General features: G+C 46.3%; 3 protein-coding genes across 9 annotated transcripts; 2 read left to right on the top strand and 1 right to left on the bottom strand.

Annotated features, from left to right (window-relative positions):
* LOC133470176 (MICOS complex subunit MIC26-like) lies at positions 1–2,480 on the top strand. Its single transcript, XM_061758230.1, has 5 exons — positions 1–172; positions 277–372; positions 1,471–1,562; positions 1,932–2,021; positions 2,104–2,480. The coding sequence occupies exons 1-5, from the start codon at positions 100–102 to the stop codon at positions 2,146–2,148; spliced, it is 396 nt and encodes a 131-aa protein (XP_061614214.1). The 5' UTR covers positions 1–99; the 3' UTR covers positions 2,149–2,480.
* A 1,419-nt stretch (positions 2,481–3,899) lies between these two features.
* LOC133470175 (diamine acetyltransferase 1-like) lies at positions 3,900–6,261 on the bottom strand. Of its 2 annotated transcripts, XM_061758228.1 has the most exons (6): positions 6,004–6,259; positions 5,454–5,505; positions 5,088–5,168; positions 4,894–4,995; positions 4,783–4,823; positions 3,900–4,216 (listed from the first exon to the last, which is right to left on the bottom strand). In XM_061758228.1, the coding sequence occupies exons 1-6, from the start codon at positions 6,064–6,066 to the stop codon at positions 4,040–4,042; spliced, it is 516 nt and encodes a 171-aa protein (XP_061614212.1). In that variant the 5' UTR covers positions 6,067–6,259; the 3' UTR covers positions 3,900–4,039. The 2 variants fall into 2 exon arrangements, with proteins under 2 accessions (XP_061614212.1, XP_061614211.1); XM_061758227.1 differs by lacking the exon at positions 4,783–4,823 and having other exon boundaries at positions 6,004–6,261.
* Positions 6,262–7,402: 1,141 nt separating this feature from the next.
* Positions 7,403–16,781, top strand: acot9.1 (acyl-CoA thioesterase 9, tandem duplicate 1). 6 transcript variants are annotated; one of them, XM_061758223.1, is made up of 16 exons: positions 7,403–7,559; positions 8,457–8,548; positions 8,719–8,745; positions 10,536–10,581; positions 11,854–12,024; positions 12,120–12,157; positions 12,919–13,002; positions 13,108–13,211; positions 13,942–14,015; positions 14,111–14,178; positions 14,252–14,363; positions 14,459–14,549; positions 14,635–14,720; positions 14,811–14,898; positions 15,411–15,561; positions 16,123–16,781. In XM_061758223.1, exons 1-16 carry the CDS (start codon positions 7,546–7,548, stop codon positions 16,176–16,178), a joined length of 1,302 nt encoding a protein of 433 aa, XP_061614207.1. In that variant the 5' UTR covers positions 7,403–7,545; the 3' UTR covers positions 16,179–16,781. The 6 variants fall into 6 exon arrangements, 5 of the variants coding, with proteins under 5 accessions (XP_061614207.1, XP_061614208.1, XP_061614205.1 ...); XM_061758224.1 differs by lacking the exon at positions 8,719–8,745; XM_061758221.1 differs by having other exon boundaries at positions 14,111–14,549.
* Positions 16,782–17,240: the final 459 nt, after the last annotated feature.

Below are 17,240 nucleotides of genomic sequence, written 5' to 3'. Positions count from 1 at the left end.
TGTTCAAGCCGCTATACCATCATTTTTTTTTTTCCTCGAGTGGAAACAAACAAAATCAAACTTCATTTGTCACATAGTAGTACCAATGACAAACTAACAATGCGTGCGTGTCCCCAGGAAGTGTACAGAAAGGCGGAGCCCGCCATTTCCGCCTCCGCCGCCGCAGTCGCAGGTGACTAGCTGACGTGGCAAGGTTTCATGTCCTGGTTTGTTTGTTTGTTTGTTTTCAAGACTTGGACACAAAGTCGACCTAAAGCTGCGTGTGTTGCCCTTCAGACGCGTACCAGTTGTTCAGCGCGCCGCCCCCCAACCTGTACCCCAGCGTGGCGGCGGTGGGATTCTCGGGCTTGCTCGGACTCTACTTGGCCCAAGGTGACAGGCTGCGCACACAAACGCAATTGGAAGCAAGACACAACATACCCTTTATTTGTTTGCAGAGGGAATATTCAGGTGTTTTAGCAGTAAAATATGCCACTTTAAAAACAGTGTGTGAAATGGAAACACTGCTGGAGCGCCTCTTCCGTGTCCCGATGTTCGGTGGCGTCGAGGTAAACAAAGCTGCGGTTCGATTCTTCAGAGGACGGAGACGAGCCGTAGGCGCGCTTCACTCTGGCATCCAAATCTCGATATCAAATTCATTTCTGCAATGTGAGAGAGCCGCCGATGACAAGAGTAGCCACAAATTGGACAAATATGGCTCCGGTAAACTATTACTCAAGTAGTCACGGGGAAAAAATACTCAAGTACTGAATAACTGGAGATGTATATATATAATTATTTTTTTTTTAATCAAAGCATGAACGTCACTTGGACAAAAATATTAAATGGGAATGTGCAAATTCAGATATTGCCGAACTGTATCACTTGAACTGTATAGTCATGTGACTGTCCGGCTCCGTTCGATTGGTTAGATGGAGTCCAACGTCGTCATTACTTCCGTTGGATTGGTGAAACTTGAGTCACGTGACGTGACAGAGGTTTCGCTGACCAAATCATATAAAATTCATAAAAATCATAATCATCATCGAATAATGTGTTGCTTTTAACATAGTTGCCCAGTAAAGATGATTCTGATAAAAGAGCAAGTGGAATGTAGCTCAGTGGAACATACAAGTTGAAGAAATCTTGTTGTTCAGATGCCATGAAATGTGTGAATTGATCTCCTGATTGTCTTTAATATTGTGGCCTAAAAAGCTTCAAGAAACGAGAACTTTAAGGATGGCTGTTTCAGCACAGGAGACATTTACACACATAAAACAACGGCTGAATTAGAAATAAACAATGAATGATATGAAAACGAGGCTTGTACGAACGTGCCGAGTGAACTTGTCGCCGCCTTGTAAAAAGGGTTCCGACGGGATCCTGCTCACGCCGCCTTTCCGCTCTTATTTTCTCCGGAGGAGATTCGGGTGAAGGCGAGAGGTCGCACGAGGTCACCGCCCTGACGCGGTCTGTGTGTCTTGTCTTCAGGGTCGAAGGTGAAGCGCGTGGCGTTTCCGATGGGCCTCGCGGCGCTCAGCGCCTCCGTGTTCTACCCTCAGCGGGCCGCCTCGCTCTTCAAGGTCTCCTCTTACTTGACTTTTTATGGCCTGATATTAACTGCTGACTAATCTGTTTTTGTCGACATGTACATCTCAATAAATGAGATTTATATTACAACCATCAAAACAGAATACAATGATTTGCACATCATGTTTGACCTATATTTCATTAAATACACGACAAAGACAAGATATTTCATGTTCAAACTGATAAACCTGATTGTTTTTAGGAAATAATCATTAACTTAGAATTGTATGTATATATGTATTTTATGTGTGTATATATATATATATATATATATATATGGATTTGTGTTTGCGCACATTTTTAGAACATGAGTTTCACTTTTTAAATTGATGAAATAGTTATTTTGTTTTTTCTCCCTGCAGGTGAGCCAAGACTTGACGTGTGCGTGGGTTCAGCGCGGCTGCGTGGCCGTGGAGACGCTCTGGAAAGATCCGCCGTTCGGCAAAAAGAAAGTGAGTTTTGGCGGGCGTGCGTCAGACTTGCTGAGGTCCAAACTAAAACACTTTTTTTTTGTTTTTTTTTGCGTTTGTTAAGTCTGACAAGACGGAGCGGCGGGAGAGCGGCAGCACGTCCGGCTGAAGCCAGAAAAGTCACGCGCGCTCACACACACTAATTCTGACCATCTAGAACCGTTAGTTGAAATGATTCATTTGTTTTTGTTTCTATTCATTGTGCACAGCTACATGTTGGATTCTCACCACGCAACTCAGACTAACTGCGTGTTAACGTGTCTCAAATGCAAAGACACACTTATGGTATCATATACAGTAATAGTCCCACTAGGACAGACGGCAGTTGTGACACACAAGCAATCAAATGATGCATTTTAATTGGCCCATGTCAACATGAGAATGAATTGTGCTGTAGAAATTGTTTTATATAATGTCACAATAAATATATCTTCACTGTAATTGGTCCAATAATTTTATGTTGTCCGAAAGGCGTGCGTACATCGGCCGCCATCTTGGAAAGGTATTCATGTATCGTCTCGTCACGATCATACTGACTTGACTGTGTGTGTGAAAGTGAGGGCGAGCAAGTACAATTCCAATGAAGTTGGGACGTTGTGTTAAACATAAATAAAAACTATTCAATTATTTGCAAACCATGTTCAACCTATATTTAATGGACTACACCACAAAGACAAGATATTTCATGTTCAAACTGATTAACTTGATTCTTTTGAGCAAATCATGAACTTTATGGCTTCAACACGTTCCCAAAAAGAGTGAGAAAGTTGATCAAACACGTGTTTGGAACATCCCACAGGTGAACAGGCTCATTGGGAACGGGTGGGTGCCAGGAGTGGGTAGAAAAGTAGACAATGTTCCTCAACGAACAATTGCAAGGAATTGAGGGATTTCATCATCTCCGGTCCAGAATATCATCAAGCATGGAAGCGGCAAGGCCCAAAACCAACATCGAATGCCCGTGACCTTTGATCCCGCAGGGGGCACTGCGTCAAAACCGACATCAATGTGTAAAGGATTTCACCGCGTGGGCTCAGGAACACTTCAGAAAACCAATGTCAGTAAATACAGTTGGGCGCCCCATCCGGAAGTGCAACTTGAAACTCTACGATGCAAAGCAAAAGCCATTTATCAACAACACCCAGAAACGCCGCCGGCTTCGCTGGGCCCGATTGGGCTCATCGAAGATGGATCAAATTCTAAGTTCATGATTATTTGCTAAAAACAACAGTTTGTACATTAAATATCTTGTCTTTGTAGTGTATTCAATTCAATATCGGTTGAACATTATTTGCAAACCATTGTATTCCATTTTTGTTTTAACACAACATCCCAACTTGGCGGCCGACTGGTTAGAGCGTCAGCTTCACAGTTCTGAGGACCCGGGTTCAATCCCCGGCCCCGCCTGTGTGGAGTTTGCATGTTCTCCCCGTGCCTGCGTGGGTTTTCTCCGGGCAATCCGGTTTCCTCCCACATCCCCAAAACATGCGTGCTGGGTTAATTGGAGACTCTAAATTGCCCGTAGTTGTGAATGTGAGTGCCAATGGTTATTTGTCTATATGTGCACTGTGATTGGCTGGCAACCAGTTGAGGGTGTACCCCGCCTCCTGCCCGATGACAGCCGGGATAGGCTCCAGCACGCCCGCGACCCGCGTGAGGAGAAGCGGCTCAGAAAATGGATGGATGGAACATCCCATCCTTTTGCTCAATGAATGGTGTGATCAAAATATCACAACTGAAAGCCTTAGTTTTAGGAATAAACTTCCTATGCGTACTAGAAACTGCAGCCACTAGTATATAGTGCACACAAGTACATGATGTAGCGCTTCGGACAAAGTAACCAATACACCAACGACCGGATGCGTTTATCAGTGAGTTTATTATTGCTGAAGTGACTTCAGCGTGTGCCATCTACAATCACAAGAAAGAAAGATTTTTATTTATTTTTTTTTAATATAAATTCAACACGCGAGTGAAGCCGCCTCGGTTTCCCGGCGGCATCACTCCTCGGTGGGCGTGGCCATCTTGACGAGGCTGCTCTTGTCGAAGCGGTAGAGGCGCCAGCCCTCCTCCTGCGAGAGGTCCTCGGCGCCGCGACGCTTGTAGTACTGGATGGACAGCTCGTTGTTCTCGGCCACCACGAACATCATGCCCGTGCAGCGCGTCTTCACCGCCAGCTGCGAGGGGCCACATTTGTTTAAGTCTCAAGTTAGTGGGACCAAAATCAAGCGAGTCAAGTCATTGCAGTGTTAACCTGTACATTTGCAAATTCATCTGTTGGTAAATTTTGGGGAGGGAACCTATATGACGACTATGTTATTATTTGCAGTTTTTGCGTTCGGTAACCGTACTGCTGTGGTGGCATCTTGGTGCCAAGGAACTTTGTCGACCTGCGTTGAGGAGCTTAATTTTGACCCAAGTAGTGCTTTGGTGCCATCCAGCGGCATCCTGGTGCCATGGAACTAAGTTGACGTGAGCTGAGGAGCTTCATTTAGAAAGAAACCTAGTGCTTTGGCGCCATATATAGATAATTAGCCTTTTTGCGGCGCATGACAATTATGGTACCGGAGGCAGAGCTCGACCCCGATTTGATCACCGGGCCAGACTTGGCGAGTACAAGTCGGTCAAGTGGAGTCTTTCAGAAGGGTTAGCCAAGCAAGTCTTCAAATCGGCCACCGAGCGCGTCTCGTGACTGGCCGGGGCGAGCGGGGGACACGTGCTCTCTCACGAGGGGACTACTCACGTCGCTGAGCCGCCGCAGGATCTCCGAGCCGATGCCGAGGCCTGCGAAAACCCCAGAGACGAGAACGTGAGCGGACCGAGCGCCACGGCGAGGACGGCGGCGTTCCCTTACCCCGAAAGTCGCCCATCACGTAGAACTCCTCCATGTAGAGCTGCTTGCCCACCCAGGGGTCGTACGTGAAGTAGTACATGGCGAAGCCCACCACCTTGGAATCTGACCACACGCAACAGTCACACTTCACGTTAAGGAAGACGCGAGAGGAAGTGACGAGTCGATTCTTTCCAGAACCGGACGGCCTCACGGACCTTGGCTGTCGCCGCCTCCTGGCATTTCAGCGAGGATGCAATGGTAGAACGGCGTGTCGCCGAAACCGTCCTCCAGGAGCTCTGCAACCACAACAAGCACTTGAAAGCGGAATTTTATCAACACAACTTCATTTTATTATTTTTTTTTATTACACTTGTACTTATGCTTGAATATGATAGCTTAAAAATATATATACACACACACTCAATTTCAAATAAATTACCATAATTCACATGAAAACTATTTCCAACCTTGCCCATCTTGACTTCCTGTGTAAATCTAGCACAATTTTCCCAGCCTTTTCTTCTAAATTATTCCAGATGTATTGACGTTGTATTGTTTTTGTGGGTGTCGTGGTTGGTTACCTTGTTCGGTCAGCGTCACCTGGCTCTCCATGTCTTCATACTTTGCAAGTTCCTTGAAACAACAAGAAGAATGCCTTTGTTCAGTGTCCCCCAAAACGAACACACCAAACGTGACAAGCCTTTCGCAAAACAACGGACACATTCAAAATGGCACACAAATACTGCCTAAATTGTCGAGTCCGCTTCTTTCTGTCAACACACACGCAAGTTAACAAGACAAATCAACAAACGCCTTTAATAGGTCACATGACGCTGTTCAAGCACTACTGGAAACACACTAGTAACTGAAGCTTTACACAAGGAAAGCGGAAGTGAGTCATCGGGCCCCAACAAAGGATGGCGACAGGCGGTGACGTCACCCTCGGACATCCGGGGTTTCTTTGTTGTTGTGTTTCCGCCTTATGGCAACATTTTGGCCCCCTTTTGAAGAGTCCCCCGAAACGTTGCCATTTGGCTTCAACGCGCGCGCGCGTGTGTGTGTGTGTGTGTGACCCACTTCCGAGTGATGCGAGCTATCGAGCTACGACTTGAATGGGTGCAGCTGCTGTACCTTCACCAGTCGTAATATATCTGGCACGTCCTTCGCCTCGGCCTTTCGCAAGTTATACTCCATTTTCTCCGTTTACTCTTTTTCCCTTTCGTACGAAGTCCTCTGTAAGTGAAGTGAAAGATCAGGAGCTTCTTCATTCGCTTCAGAGACGCTTTCCGCCCGCAGTCAGCCGCTGGTCCGGACGAGTTGGCCGTGGCCGCAAGAACAAGTTCATCCGAGCGTCTCGATGCTGCCGACGACTGCTTGAGCGTCTGCGGTGACTTCCGCCTTTTATAGCGGCCTCGTCCTGCCACGTGATTGGTCGCCGCAAGGACGGCTCCGTTTCCGCCCGCGTCCATTGGTCGTTTTCATTCAATCGGAAGCGAGCGTATGTTCACGTGACGGGTATTTTTCCATCATCGGCTCAAATTCTTTTCTCGCGTCAAAGTGGACCGTTTAGGACGAAGATTTAAACCATCAACAAATAATAAACAATTCTAAGGAAATGATTCAACAGTCTAAATGCGTCCTATTTTGTGTTTTCCGTATTTTGGGGGGTATCCATCCATGTTTCGGTATGTGACGAGAACGTTGCTCGCTCCTCAAAACATGAAACGCGGGTCGGAAGTTGTTGTCGCGGCGCCTCAAGCGTCTCGAAGGCCATTCGACGAGCGAGCTCCAATCGAGGGACGTCCGGTGTCTCCTCGATGGTGACGTTTGAAAATGGGCGAGCACCAGCTGGATCGTGAATGGAGAAAGTTCATCTTCTTTTTCTCATTCAGCCATTATTTGAGTTCGAATATACATATTTGGCTGAGTGTCTGTTCTATTTGTTGCAGTATTTAATGCCTTCATTACACTAGCTCGTAGTTACTATACGCCTCATCAACCACATATTTTTGTGGAGTAATTAGGCTGTCATTTTGTGAAATGCATTTGGACACATAAAGAAAATAACAGAACAGAACGTTCTGTCGGCGCTACACCGTTTTTGCATTCAGCGCAATACATAATACATAATAACACATAACATATATGAAAACAACACGACACAACATTGACTTCATTATTAACTTATGCAGACAAGGTGCCATTGGAAAAAACAAGCCCCAGGAATAGACTTTAAACTGGACGTATTATGGACACTGACTTTTCAATGTTTATGTACAAATACTGTAGTTGTGTTTCTGGACTGCCTGCCCATCGAGCCATTAAGAAAGAAATTAAACAACCAAGTCAAGTTTGAGTGAGTTGACTATTTCTGAAAATATTTCCGTGAGCACGATGTCCTGCACTTACGCGCTGGACTGAATTTGGAGGGTTTGCACATGAGTTGCATCCTACTTTGGCTCCCTCTGCTGGAGAACGTCGGTAGCAGTCGAAATTGAGGGTTGGGAATAGTCTCAGGCGTCATCGCTTAGTAGGCGTGGCTAACCGCCAACGCGGAAGTGCCTCTCTTTTCTCGATCCGTACTCCTCATTGTACTGTCGGAGTGCGGAAACAAAAACACCTTCTTCTTTTTGTCTTCGTGGCAGCTCGTGTACGTTTTTTCTTCTGGGCGCGATGTTCTCCAAGAGGTTTGTCTTGTTTGCTTGTTGGCTGGGCGCCACCGCGAGTGAAAGGAGAAACGAGTTGCTTGGGAGCGAGTTGGAGTTTGGCTCCACGGTGCAGGGTGGAGGGTTGGCCGGCCCGCCAGCCGAGCAGGCAGGGTGTGTCTGGAACGCACACACTGAGGAAAACGACTGGGATGACTCATTACGTCGGCTAATGAATCCAAATGTCGTCTCCTCGATGTGGGACATCATGTTGACAAAATCTCCGCACTTTTATTTGTCGGCATTTTGGTACACCGTGCAGATGATCCAACGTTTATGACAGTGTTTTCATATTTATAGCTTCGAGAAGTGTTTTTCATACAAATGCTCACTGTAATTATGACAGTGACAGACTAGGTGCAAATTGGGTTGAGGTCGGCGCTGTAGGAAGGGAGAGCCATCAAACCGAGAACCAAGGGTACCTTTTAAGGGAGTCACTCCCCCTTTCAAAACAAACAAATAACTCAAGAGGTGCTGTGAATGGTTCCAATTCAGTCCCCTGACATGTAACCTTTTCAGTTTATGAAGAGTGTCAATTAATACACGTTAGAGGTGCAACAATTAATCATTTAATTGATGACTAATCGATTCAACAATTAATGGCCTATTATTTTGATAATCCATTCATCGTTAAGAGACCTTGTTAAACTTCTCATTGTCGAAATCCTCAGAATTTCAGTCTCTCAAGAAGTAAATACTCTGCGTGTGCTGACGTTTATAGCCGTCAATGGCAGTGAATGTTAATTGCTACGTTGTTGTTTTGTGTGATCACTGAAAGATGATCTGCTGCCCACAAGATCGTAAAATTCGAAAGTCGGGCCCTCAAAGGTTGGTGGACGTGTGTCGCTCATTTGTGTGTGCACGTGTGTGCGTACGCAGGTTGATGACGTGTCTGCGACCGTGCGCGTCCTTGACGAGCAGAAGACTTCTGTGCGCGGAGGCAAAGGGAACCGCGCCAGACATGGCGGAAGGTTAGACTCGAGCCTCTCCGTCATCGTCGTCGTCGTCTTCATCGTCACCACAAGTGGCTCAAAATGCGTGATTGAAATCATTTGCTTGAGGAATTGCTGTCAACGATTTGGTCTCCTGTCGCTCCGAGAAAAAAAAAATCATTTGTCTGAAGTGTTTTGTTTTTCCACAGGAAATCCTCTGTTGCACGTGTCAAACGGTGTGTTGGTCATCCGAAGCACAATAACGATAATAAAAACAATCATAAGATCATTAGCATTGCCAGGGTTGGGCGATCCATACATTCTATTCATCCACGAATGCAAGCTTTAGGCGGCTATATCTTCGCAGCTCCAATATGTCGATTTTTTTGTGTAGCATAAGAATGATGCCGGACAAAGTAGCAACCATTTTCCAGGTCGCCGTAGTTTTTTTGCGTGACAGTTTAACGTGGCGCACTCACTGCACACGCCCACGCGGCGTTCCTGAGCAGAGACAACTGATTTCTTTTTATTTTCATTTTACATTTTTTTTTTGTCATCGTTCATTCAAATTTGGCAAGGTAGTTAAAATTATTCTCTGTGGTTTGCAAAATGTACAATACACTTCTTTTCACTTTTCACACAGGGACTTTAACGATGTTCAATTGTGGAGCATTGAAGATGTTTTTAATATTGAGGATTGTGTTTTTAAACATAATTTGACTAATTTCTTTCCCCAAGCAGAAGTTTGGAAGTTTCTGTGGAAATTGATGTGGAAGTTAACGCAAGGAGTTGAAAAAAAACAAACAAGAAGAAGATTTTGGCGTGTCAGGAGAAATAATGTCACACCAATCCGGAAAGAAAAGAAAGCAAAGCAAAGCAAAGCAAAACTTGTTTGAACGATAGAATTGTCATTTGTTTTCTATAAGAAAATGGAATGTGATTTTTGTGAAAGAATCTATTTGATTTGAAGGCCGTATCGCCCAGCCCTAACGAGCGCTAATTGTGTCGCACGTTTCTTCTCTGCGGCATGTCGCCTGCCCGCCTGGCTGCTTCCATGCCTGCCTCTGCCCGCTTCTCACACCAGCACCACTTCCTGTTCCAAACTGACGCCACTTCCTGTTCCGCCCGCGTCTCACACCGACGCCACTTCCTGGGCACTTCCTTTCCCATTGGGATCGGTGTGGCCTGTTAACTTGGTTTCGGCTTCCGGATTGTCTTTTCTCTGGCCGCGGACTCTTCTCTGAGAAGTTTGCCGTAGGAACATGCTCGTTTTGTTGGTTGGTTCCCTGAGCGACGTGCTAGCTCTTACTGTACTCAGTATTACGCACTCATTTGAGTAAATATATAATGATACCTTTTTCGTGGGACAACAGTGAAGAAATGAAGCTTTGCAACAACGGAGTCAGTGTCCTGCGTGTGTACCAGCGTACACGTACTAGTCCCTCAAAATAACTCAACGCAGCCGTTAGTATCGAAACCGCTGGCAACAAAAGTGAGTACACCCCGAAGTGAAAATGTCCAAAAGTGTGACTATTTTTTGCGGCCAGCGTAATTCTCCCCTCTTGGGCACAAAGTAGACCAGATGTTCCCAGGTTGCTACTAAATCCTAGTCCACTCCTCCACGAGCAACTCGCAGCATTTTTTCCCCACGAGGTGCCATCTTGATCTTCCAGTGAGCAGTGTGACGGACGAGAGCGTTAACACCGCATTTCACACACCTGCCACCCATCCACGCCCGAGACTTTGTGACATTAACGAGTCACGTGACAGGTGTGCCCAATTTGGACATTTTCACTCAGGGGTGTACTCGCTTTTGTTGCCAGCATTCACGGCAGAGTGGTGAGTTAAATTGACAGGACCGTGAACTTGCGCATGTTTTTATTACGCGGAACACTGCACATTGTAGCAAAGTGTTAATTCTTCTGTGTTGTCCCATGAAAAGATGCAATCAAACGTTCACAAAAATGTGAGGGGTGTGCTGACTTTTGTGACATGCTGATGGTTTGTGATTGTGTGTGTGTTCCAGTGCGAAAGAGGCTGAGAGAGATTGTGGGCGCTTCCACCAACTGGAGGTACGCAAACATCAGCACAATCCAAAGAAAAGGAATATTGAAGAGTCCGCTTTCGTGCGTACGCACGAAATAACAGCTCCTACTTTGTGTTTACGTGCATTTTGCCCGTATATTTGCTCCCCTGTTTGCAGCAGTCCCGACACGTGACGTTTGTTGCAATGAACTCGTTTGCCGAGTACGCGGCTCGGGACGGCGCGCGCTCGCGTATTCACGTATTCGTTGATTTTCATTTGTTTGTTTTTAGATTTACGGCCTGTAGTCCTTTTAAACATCGTTTTAATATATTAGGAAATATATTTTTGAAAAGTTTTCTTTAAATGTAGTTTTGAGAAGATCAAATATTTTTTTTAGAAAAGGTCAGGGGGGGAAAAAAAGTACTTTTTTTTCCAAGTCACTTGGAGTAGTTTTTTGCTTTTGTTTTGCTTTTTGTTAATTCCCAGAAAACCTTTTTGTTGTCGTTGAGGAAATGTTTCCAAAACTCAACAGATGTATTTTCTTTTTTTAGAAAAAAAAAAAAAGAAAACGAGTTGATAGTTGTAATGTATCCAGAAAATGTCGTACAATAACAACGGTCCCGACGTATGAGTTTTGGAGGTGATGAACGACGTCCAGGGAACTCAAAGTATTTTTTCTGGGTGGCGTAAGAAGAGCAGAAGGCATGCTCACTTCACGCCGCACTTAGTGTTTTTTTCCACTTGACTCTTTAATATTGATATTGGATTCCTTTAAGTTGGAGTCTTTCGATTGGACGACGGCGCTCACTGTCGGTGTCAAACCTGAATTGCTTCCCAATTCACGGAGGGCAGAAACCGAGACCCGCCTGCCACCGATCGGGAAAAATGCAACGACTTGACGCCCTCCCGAATAAATATCGAGATGTAGCGCAAAAGGATCATCCCAAAACAGTTGGGTATTTTACAACATTACTCGCCCAAAAATACACGAATTACACCCAAATAATGCAGCATGGGGGCATTCGCGCGTGCATGCACGTGTTACAAAGACTCTCTGCAACTTCCACTAGCAACCCAGGCTAAACTTGGCTCTTCCCTGACATAAAAAAAGCTTGTTTTTCAGTGCAGAGAGGTAGCACACCCAAAAAACACACGTATGTGAGATTTTCAGCAAAAAGCAGAGGAGAGTTTCCACAAGGGGGAAAACAAACAAACAAACAAACAATCGCTGATTTTGTAAATAGTGAACAGCAAACACGCAGGCACGGGTTGACCGGTCATCGAATGAATGAAGGAATCGTTTTTCCTTTCTGCCCAGCGACCACCGGCAGGCCATGTCGGAACGCGTGTCGCTATCGTCCACGTTGGCCCGGTCGCAGAGCGAGCTCCCGGCCAGGAGCATGAAGGACAGCCTCGTGGAGGTCCACCTCCCTCTGGGCTCCCAGCCGCAGCTGCGAGAGAAGTACCTCACCTTCCACAACACCGTCAGGTAGCCCCGCGCACGCCCCGCGCACGCCCCGCGCACGCCCCGCGCACGCCCCGCTGACGCACCGCTGACGCACCGCTGGCTTTTGTCCTCATCAGGTTTGGGCGCATCCTGGAGGACTTGGACAGTTTAGCAGGTATCGGCACCCGGTCTCCAAAAACTCGATCTTGGGGTCCTCGATTTCTGTCAGTAATTTTGACGTTGCAAAAACACTTTGCTCTCCACGTGCCACCGCTCCGACCGACATTAAAAAACAGCAGCGTCGTCAAAAAGCGACTTCTTCCTCCAGCCGTCCGTCCATTTTCCTCACGCGGGTCGCGGGCGTGCTGGCGCCCGTCCCGGCGGACTTCGGGCAAGAGGCGGGCCGCGCCCCGGACTGGTCGTCGGCCAATCGCGGGAGACTTATTCCTATTTTTAATGTCATTGTAATTGTAATGCACTGTAAAATGATGCGCCGTATCAACATTAACGTTGCACTTAAAGATAGAAAAACAAAAATACCTAAGTAAAAAAAGAAAATGTATAGCACATAAAAGTCAAATGAAAATGTTTCCAAAATAAGTTCGAAAACAATCAGTTCCTAAAGATCCAATGCAAATGTATTGCACTAAAAAGTCAAATCCAATTGAACTGTACTGAGGTGGTGCTTCTTTTGCATGCCACTAGTGCCAGCTGTGTACCACTAGTGCTGTTCCAGTAGTACTGCACTTTTCGATAACTGATGTCGGTCTACTACTAGGAAGAAAAACTCGATGCATTTGCTGTTAAAAGTCGTATCTGGTTGATTGACATTTAGAATCCATGTTCCCCTTGTCATGATCAATTCTGTGAAAGGTGCTCCATAAAGCATTGGTGACGATGACGAAGATGATCATGACGTGTCCTCTTCTTCCTCAGTGCTCATCTCATACGCACACACTTACAATCCCGCCCTGAAGAGGTCGCCGTTGTCTATTGTCACCGCCCTGGTGGACAAAATAGGTGACACACACACACGCACACGCACGATGTTAAATAATCCGTCCTTGCGTCGCACGTTCGGGCTGACTGGTTGTCGCGGCGACGGTCCATCGCTGATGTCCGCAGACATGAGGCAGCAGGCGATCTATCCCGGCTGCGACATCAAGTTCACGGGTCACGTGACCTGGGTGGGCAAGACCTCCATCGAAGCCAAGATGCACATGACGCAGGTGGGATGCTTTGATTGACGGGTGGGACATCAGTGTCATAATAGCACAAGTATTGGCCACCTTCTCCAATTCTTATATTTTCGCCTAGTTTCCCCACTTTGTTCAAGATCATCAACCAAATGTAAATATCAGACAAATATAACCCAAGTGAACTTAAAATGCAGTAAGGAAGGAAGGAAGGAAGGAAAACAAACTATTGCAAGGTACCCGCAAGTACAGCAAGTTGTCCAGGTCCTGAAGGAGCAAAGCAGCCCAAGACCATCACACGACCACTACCATGTTTACGCCGGATGTAACGAGACGCACGCCTTCCAAAAAGATCAACCTTCATCTCGTCAGTCCGTAGAATATTCTCCCAAAAGTCTTGGGAATCATTCAGATGTTTTGTGTTTCTCCACAAGTCGGACCGGCCTTTACGTTCTATTTGGTCAGCAGTGCTTCTGCCATTTTGGCCATTTTGGCCATTTTGGCCATGCGGTCTCTTCCTTCTTCCTTATTTCGTTAATATAGTCAGCCAGAGTTGTGAGAAATACAAAGTTATCAGTGTCCTTTCGCCGTCGTTGCTGTCGTACTGTGTTGTGTGTTTTTGTTTGCACATTAAGGACAAAAGTCCTGTTTTAAAAAAAAAAACCCAGCATTCAAGCAAGATGTTTTTCCTCCTTCCCGCTGTTGCGATTGGAGGGTGAAAGCCGTCGCCCAAATTCTGACTCGTTTGTTGTTGTGGTTTTAGTATCGCAATGGAGCTTATTCTCCGGTTCTGGACGCCACGTTTGTCATGGTGGCTCGTGATCCGGAAAACAAGAGGTGGCACGCTGTCGCACGTTTGGCTCTTGGGTGACTTTTTCGACAGGACGACCGCGGTGACTTTGTGGTCTTTGTTGTTGCGGTCTCGTTTCCAGAGCGGCTTTTGTGAATCCCCTGAGTCCGGAAGGTCCAGAGGAGGAGGAACTCTTCAGGCAGGGAGAAGGTAGGCGAGGACGCGTCGCACGAGACGCGGGTCGCGACCCGTCACCTCTATCGTGCGTGTGCGCGCTGTGCAGTGAACAAGTCCCGTCGGGTGGAGCTCAGCACCGCGTCCCTCCTGAAGGTGGCGCCCACGGCCGAGGAGAGGAACATCGTCCACGGCCTCTTCCTCAACACGCTCGACGCCAAGTAAGAGGTCGCTCGCTCGCGTGGACCTCCGCCACGCGACTCGCTCGCTCTGCGCGTTGTCTACGCTGTCGTCGTGGTTTGTGTGTGCGGTGCAGGACGGTGAGCTTCCGCGGTCGACTGTTGCCTCCCGACTCCGTTTGGATGGAAGACGCCAAACTGAAAGGGTTGGAGATCTGCCACCCGCAGGTCAACACATCAGGGGAGCCGTTGGGATGGAACCCTTCGACCCCAGCACGTCGACACTGTGTGTGTGTGTGTGTGTGTGTTCCAGGAGAGGAACATCTTCAACAGGATCTTTGGAGGCTTCCTGATGAGGAAGGCGTACGAGCTGGGCTGGGCCAACGCCTGCGCTTTCGGGTCAGTGTGACGTCAAAACGCTATCAAGAACGCGCACGCGCACGCACACACACGAGCTGACTAACGAGCGCGCTCGCCGCTGCGTCGCAGGGGCGGTCGGCCCGGCCTGGTGGCCGTGGACGACATTCTCTTCCAGAAACCCGTGGAGATCGGATCCTTGTTGCTGCTCTCGTCGCAGGTCAGCGAGAAGCGACGCAACACAAAACACACGAACATTTGAAATACAGTAATAATAATAATACATTTGTCGTCAAGTGTTTTTAACAACATATCACTTTTAAATACAATACATCTGCATTTCCTTTTCAAATTTGACTGAAGTGCACTTTTGATCTAACTGCAATATCTTTAGAATGGAATCTATATATATGTAATAATCATAATATCCTATTTTCTTGGCCTCTTTTGAAGCGCAGTGTTGATGTTGAAAGCGTGCGCAATGTTACAGCGGTTTACGACAAAAAAAAACTCCTTTTGGGTGAAGACCCACCATGCCGGTGTATTTGAATGTCGGCCATCTCGGTGGTACTTGGAGACCCTTCCATATTTTTTTTTCAGGTGTGAAAAGGTTTGAGAAACCGTCACACACTTTTTTTGGAGTTGCCTAAAAAGTCCACTAAACATGGTAAATGATTCCAATCCGCGAGCGCGTGCCGCGGCGACCCACGGCGTGCGTCTTTGTCCTTCCAGGTGTGTTACACGGAGGGCAAGCACATCCAGGTCAGAGTTCACAGCGAGGTCTTTGACCCGCTGACCCGCCAGCACAACACCACCAACGTCTTCCACTTCACCTTCGCGTCCGACCGCCACGTCCCCAACGTCGTCCCGCGGACGTACGGAGGTGAGTGCGTGCGCGCGCGCAAACCGAAGACGTGACGACATCGTGCAAACGTTCCTTTATGTCGCTAGTTCCGATTCAGAAGTGAAAGTCATATTTTAAAACTTCACTAAACACAATGAGATTTGTTGTTGAGTCCTTGAATAGTAATTTAACCCTTTTCCTAAAATTCTCTACGTATGTATTCATTTTTAGCTATATTTTATTCATTTTGTTCTGAATTGTAGTAAACGTAATAAACCCATTTTCCCTAAAATTGGTTCATAACAATGTACGTATTCATTTTCATTTGTTTTATTTATCTCATTAAATCCACATAACAGATTATTAGTGAAAACAATTTTACATATAAAGTACTTTGAACTTTTGTCAATGCATTACAATTAATTTTGGGTTGCGAAATTCGGTCTGACAGTGTTTCATGAATCTGTGTCATAGACATTTCTGCCATTTTTTTTTTGTTGCCATTTTTCTACCATATTGAAATTTACCGACATGCACACATTCCCCCCCTGCCCGCCCCCTCACTGTGTGTGTGTGTGTGTGTGTGTGTGTGTGTCACAGAGTCCATGTTGTATCTGGATGGGAAACGCCACTTTAACCACACGGTGGAGTACTGACGGCGACCGCACCAAAACGTCTTTGTGTGTGTATGATCCAAGACACGCACAAGGTCATGTGTGTGTGTGTGATGTTCACGAGTGTGTCTCAACGGAAACATGTTCGACATCCAAGTTGTGTTACTGTGTCCTGTGTGAGGATGTCACACACCTCATACACGCCAATAAAGATCGTTGTTACTTTTATTCATCATCCCGTCACGGAAATGAAGTACAGCGGAAGCGAAATCCAACAGACGAATAGGAGGGGAGGGGTCATGTGTTCAATCCGATTGGCCGTTAAGTCGAAGTGTCCCCAAAAAAAACAGTACACAACAAAATGAATGTTGAAAAACGTTTGGAAAGTTTGAAAGTTGCTCCCAACTTATCTGACTGCTGAATGAAAGAAAGGCGCGATGGCGAGTGCCCACCGAAATCCGGAGTCTGTCACATCGGGGTCCGTTGCAACATCTTATCATATCCCGAGTGATTTCGCGCATCTTGTACGATACTACAGTATATCGAATCTCGTTACTCCTTTTACTTTACTCAGTTATGAGCGTCACTGCTGTTTTTTTCTCCCTTGGCCTTTTGACGCAATAAATACATTTTTATTTCAATGGACTTTTGTTCAAGTGTGCTTTTTTTTTTCGCATCTTTCCACACATGAAAATACGTCGAGTGAACCTCCATTCGTTTGGGGGTTAGCTTATGTTCCTGCGATATCATTTTAAAAAAAAGCATTTTTAAAATAGTTTGAGCTTTCCTGCAGACTTTAAACACATTGGAAGTTATTAAAAGACACGTTTTGTGTTCCTTAGCACCAGCTCTCACTCGTTTGTCGTTAAGGAATCGTATAACATCACTTTGAGGAAATAGAAGACTCACACAGGTTTCCAAATAAGAGGTCGTGCGTGCTTGCTTCAAGCTGTTTATTGGTCACTCCCACTTGACGTTGACAGTGCAACTGACAAGTAAAGCAAAAAAGACAATTAAACATTGTATATCTAAACACGGTGGGTGACCGGTTAGCACATCTGCCTCACAGTTCCGAGGACCCGGGTTCAAATCTGACCTCACCTG

This window comes from Phyllopteryx taeniolatus, chromosome 20 (assembly GCF_024500385.1).
Source record: "Phyllopteryx taeniolatus isolate TA_2022b chromosome 20, UOR_Ptae_1.2, whole genome shotgun sequence".
In the NCBI taxonomy this organism is placed as follows: domain Eukaryota; kingdom Metazoa; phylum Chordata; class Actinopteri; order Syngnathiformes; family Syngnathidae; genus Phyllopteryx; species Phyllopteryx taeniolatus.
Note: the sequence above shows the minus strand (reverse complement) of the source record. Positions and strands in the feature narration are given on the sequence as shown.

What these genes read in the sequence shown, in the direction of transcription:
- LOC133470176 (XM_061758230.1), top strand. Translation starts at nt 100, where the DNA reads ATGCGTGCGTGTCCCCAGGAAGTGTACAGAAAGGCGGAGCCCGCCATT. An exon ending in CTCCGCCGCCGCAGTCGCAG is followed by an intron (nt 173 to 276) that starts GTGACTAGCTGA and finishes GTTGCCCTTCAG; the next exon opens with ACGCGTACCAGTTGTTCAGC. An exon ending in GGGCCGCCTCGCTCTTCAAG is followed by an intron (nt 1,563 to 1,931) that starts GTCTCCTCTTAC and finishes TTCTCCCTGCAG; the next exon opens with GTGAGCCAAGACTTGACGTG.
- LOC133470175 (XM_061758227.1), bottom strand. Translation starts at nt 6,066, where the DNA reads ATGGAGTATAACTTGCGAAAGGCCGAGGCGAAGGACGTGCCAGATATA. An exon ending in ATATATTACGACTGGTGAAG is followed by an intron (nt 5,506 to 6,003) that starts GTACAGCAGCTG and finishes TGTTGTTTCAAG; the next exon opens with GAACTTGCAAAGTATGAAGA. An exon ending in AGGAGGCGGCGACAGCCAAG is followed by an intron (nt 4,996 to 5,087) that starts GTCCGTGAGGCC and finishes GCGTGTGGTCAG; the next exon opens with ATTCCAAGGTGGTGGGCTTC.
- acot9.1 (XM_061758221.1), top strand. An exon ending in TGTTGCTGCTCTCGTCGCAG is followed by an intron (nt 14,899 to 15,410) that starts GTCAGCGAGAAG and finishes TTGTCCTTCCAG; the next exon opens with GTGTGTTACACGGAGGGCAA. An exon ending in CGTCCCGCGGACGTACGGAG is followed by an intron (nt 15,562 to 16,122) that starts GTGAGTGCGTGC and finishes TGTGTGTCACAG; the next exon opens with AGTCCATGTTGTATCTGGAT.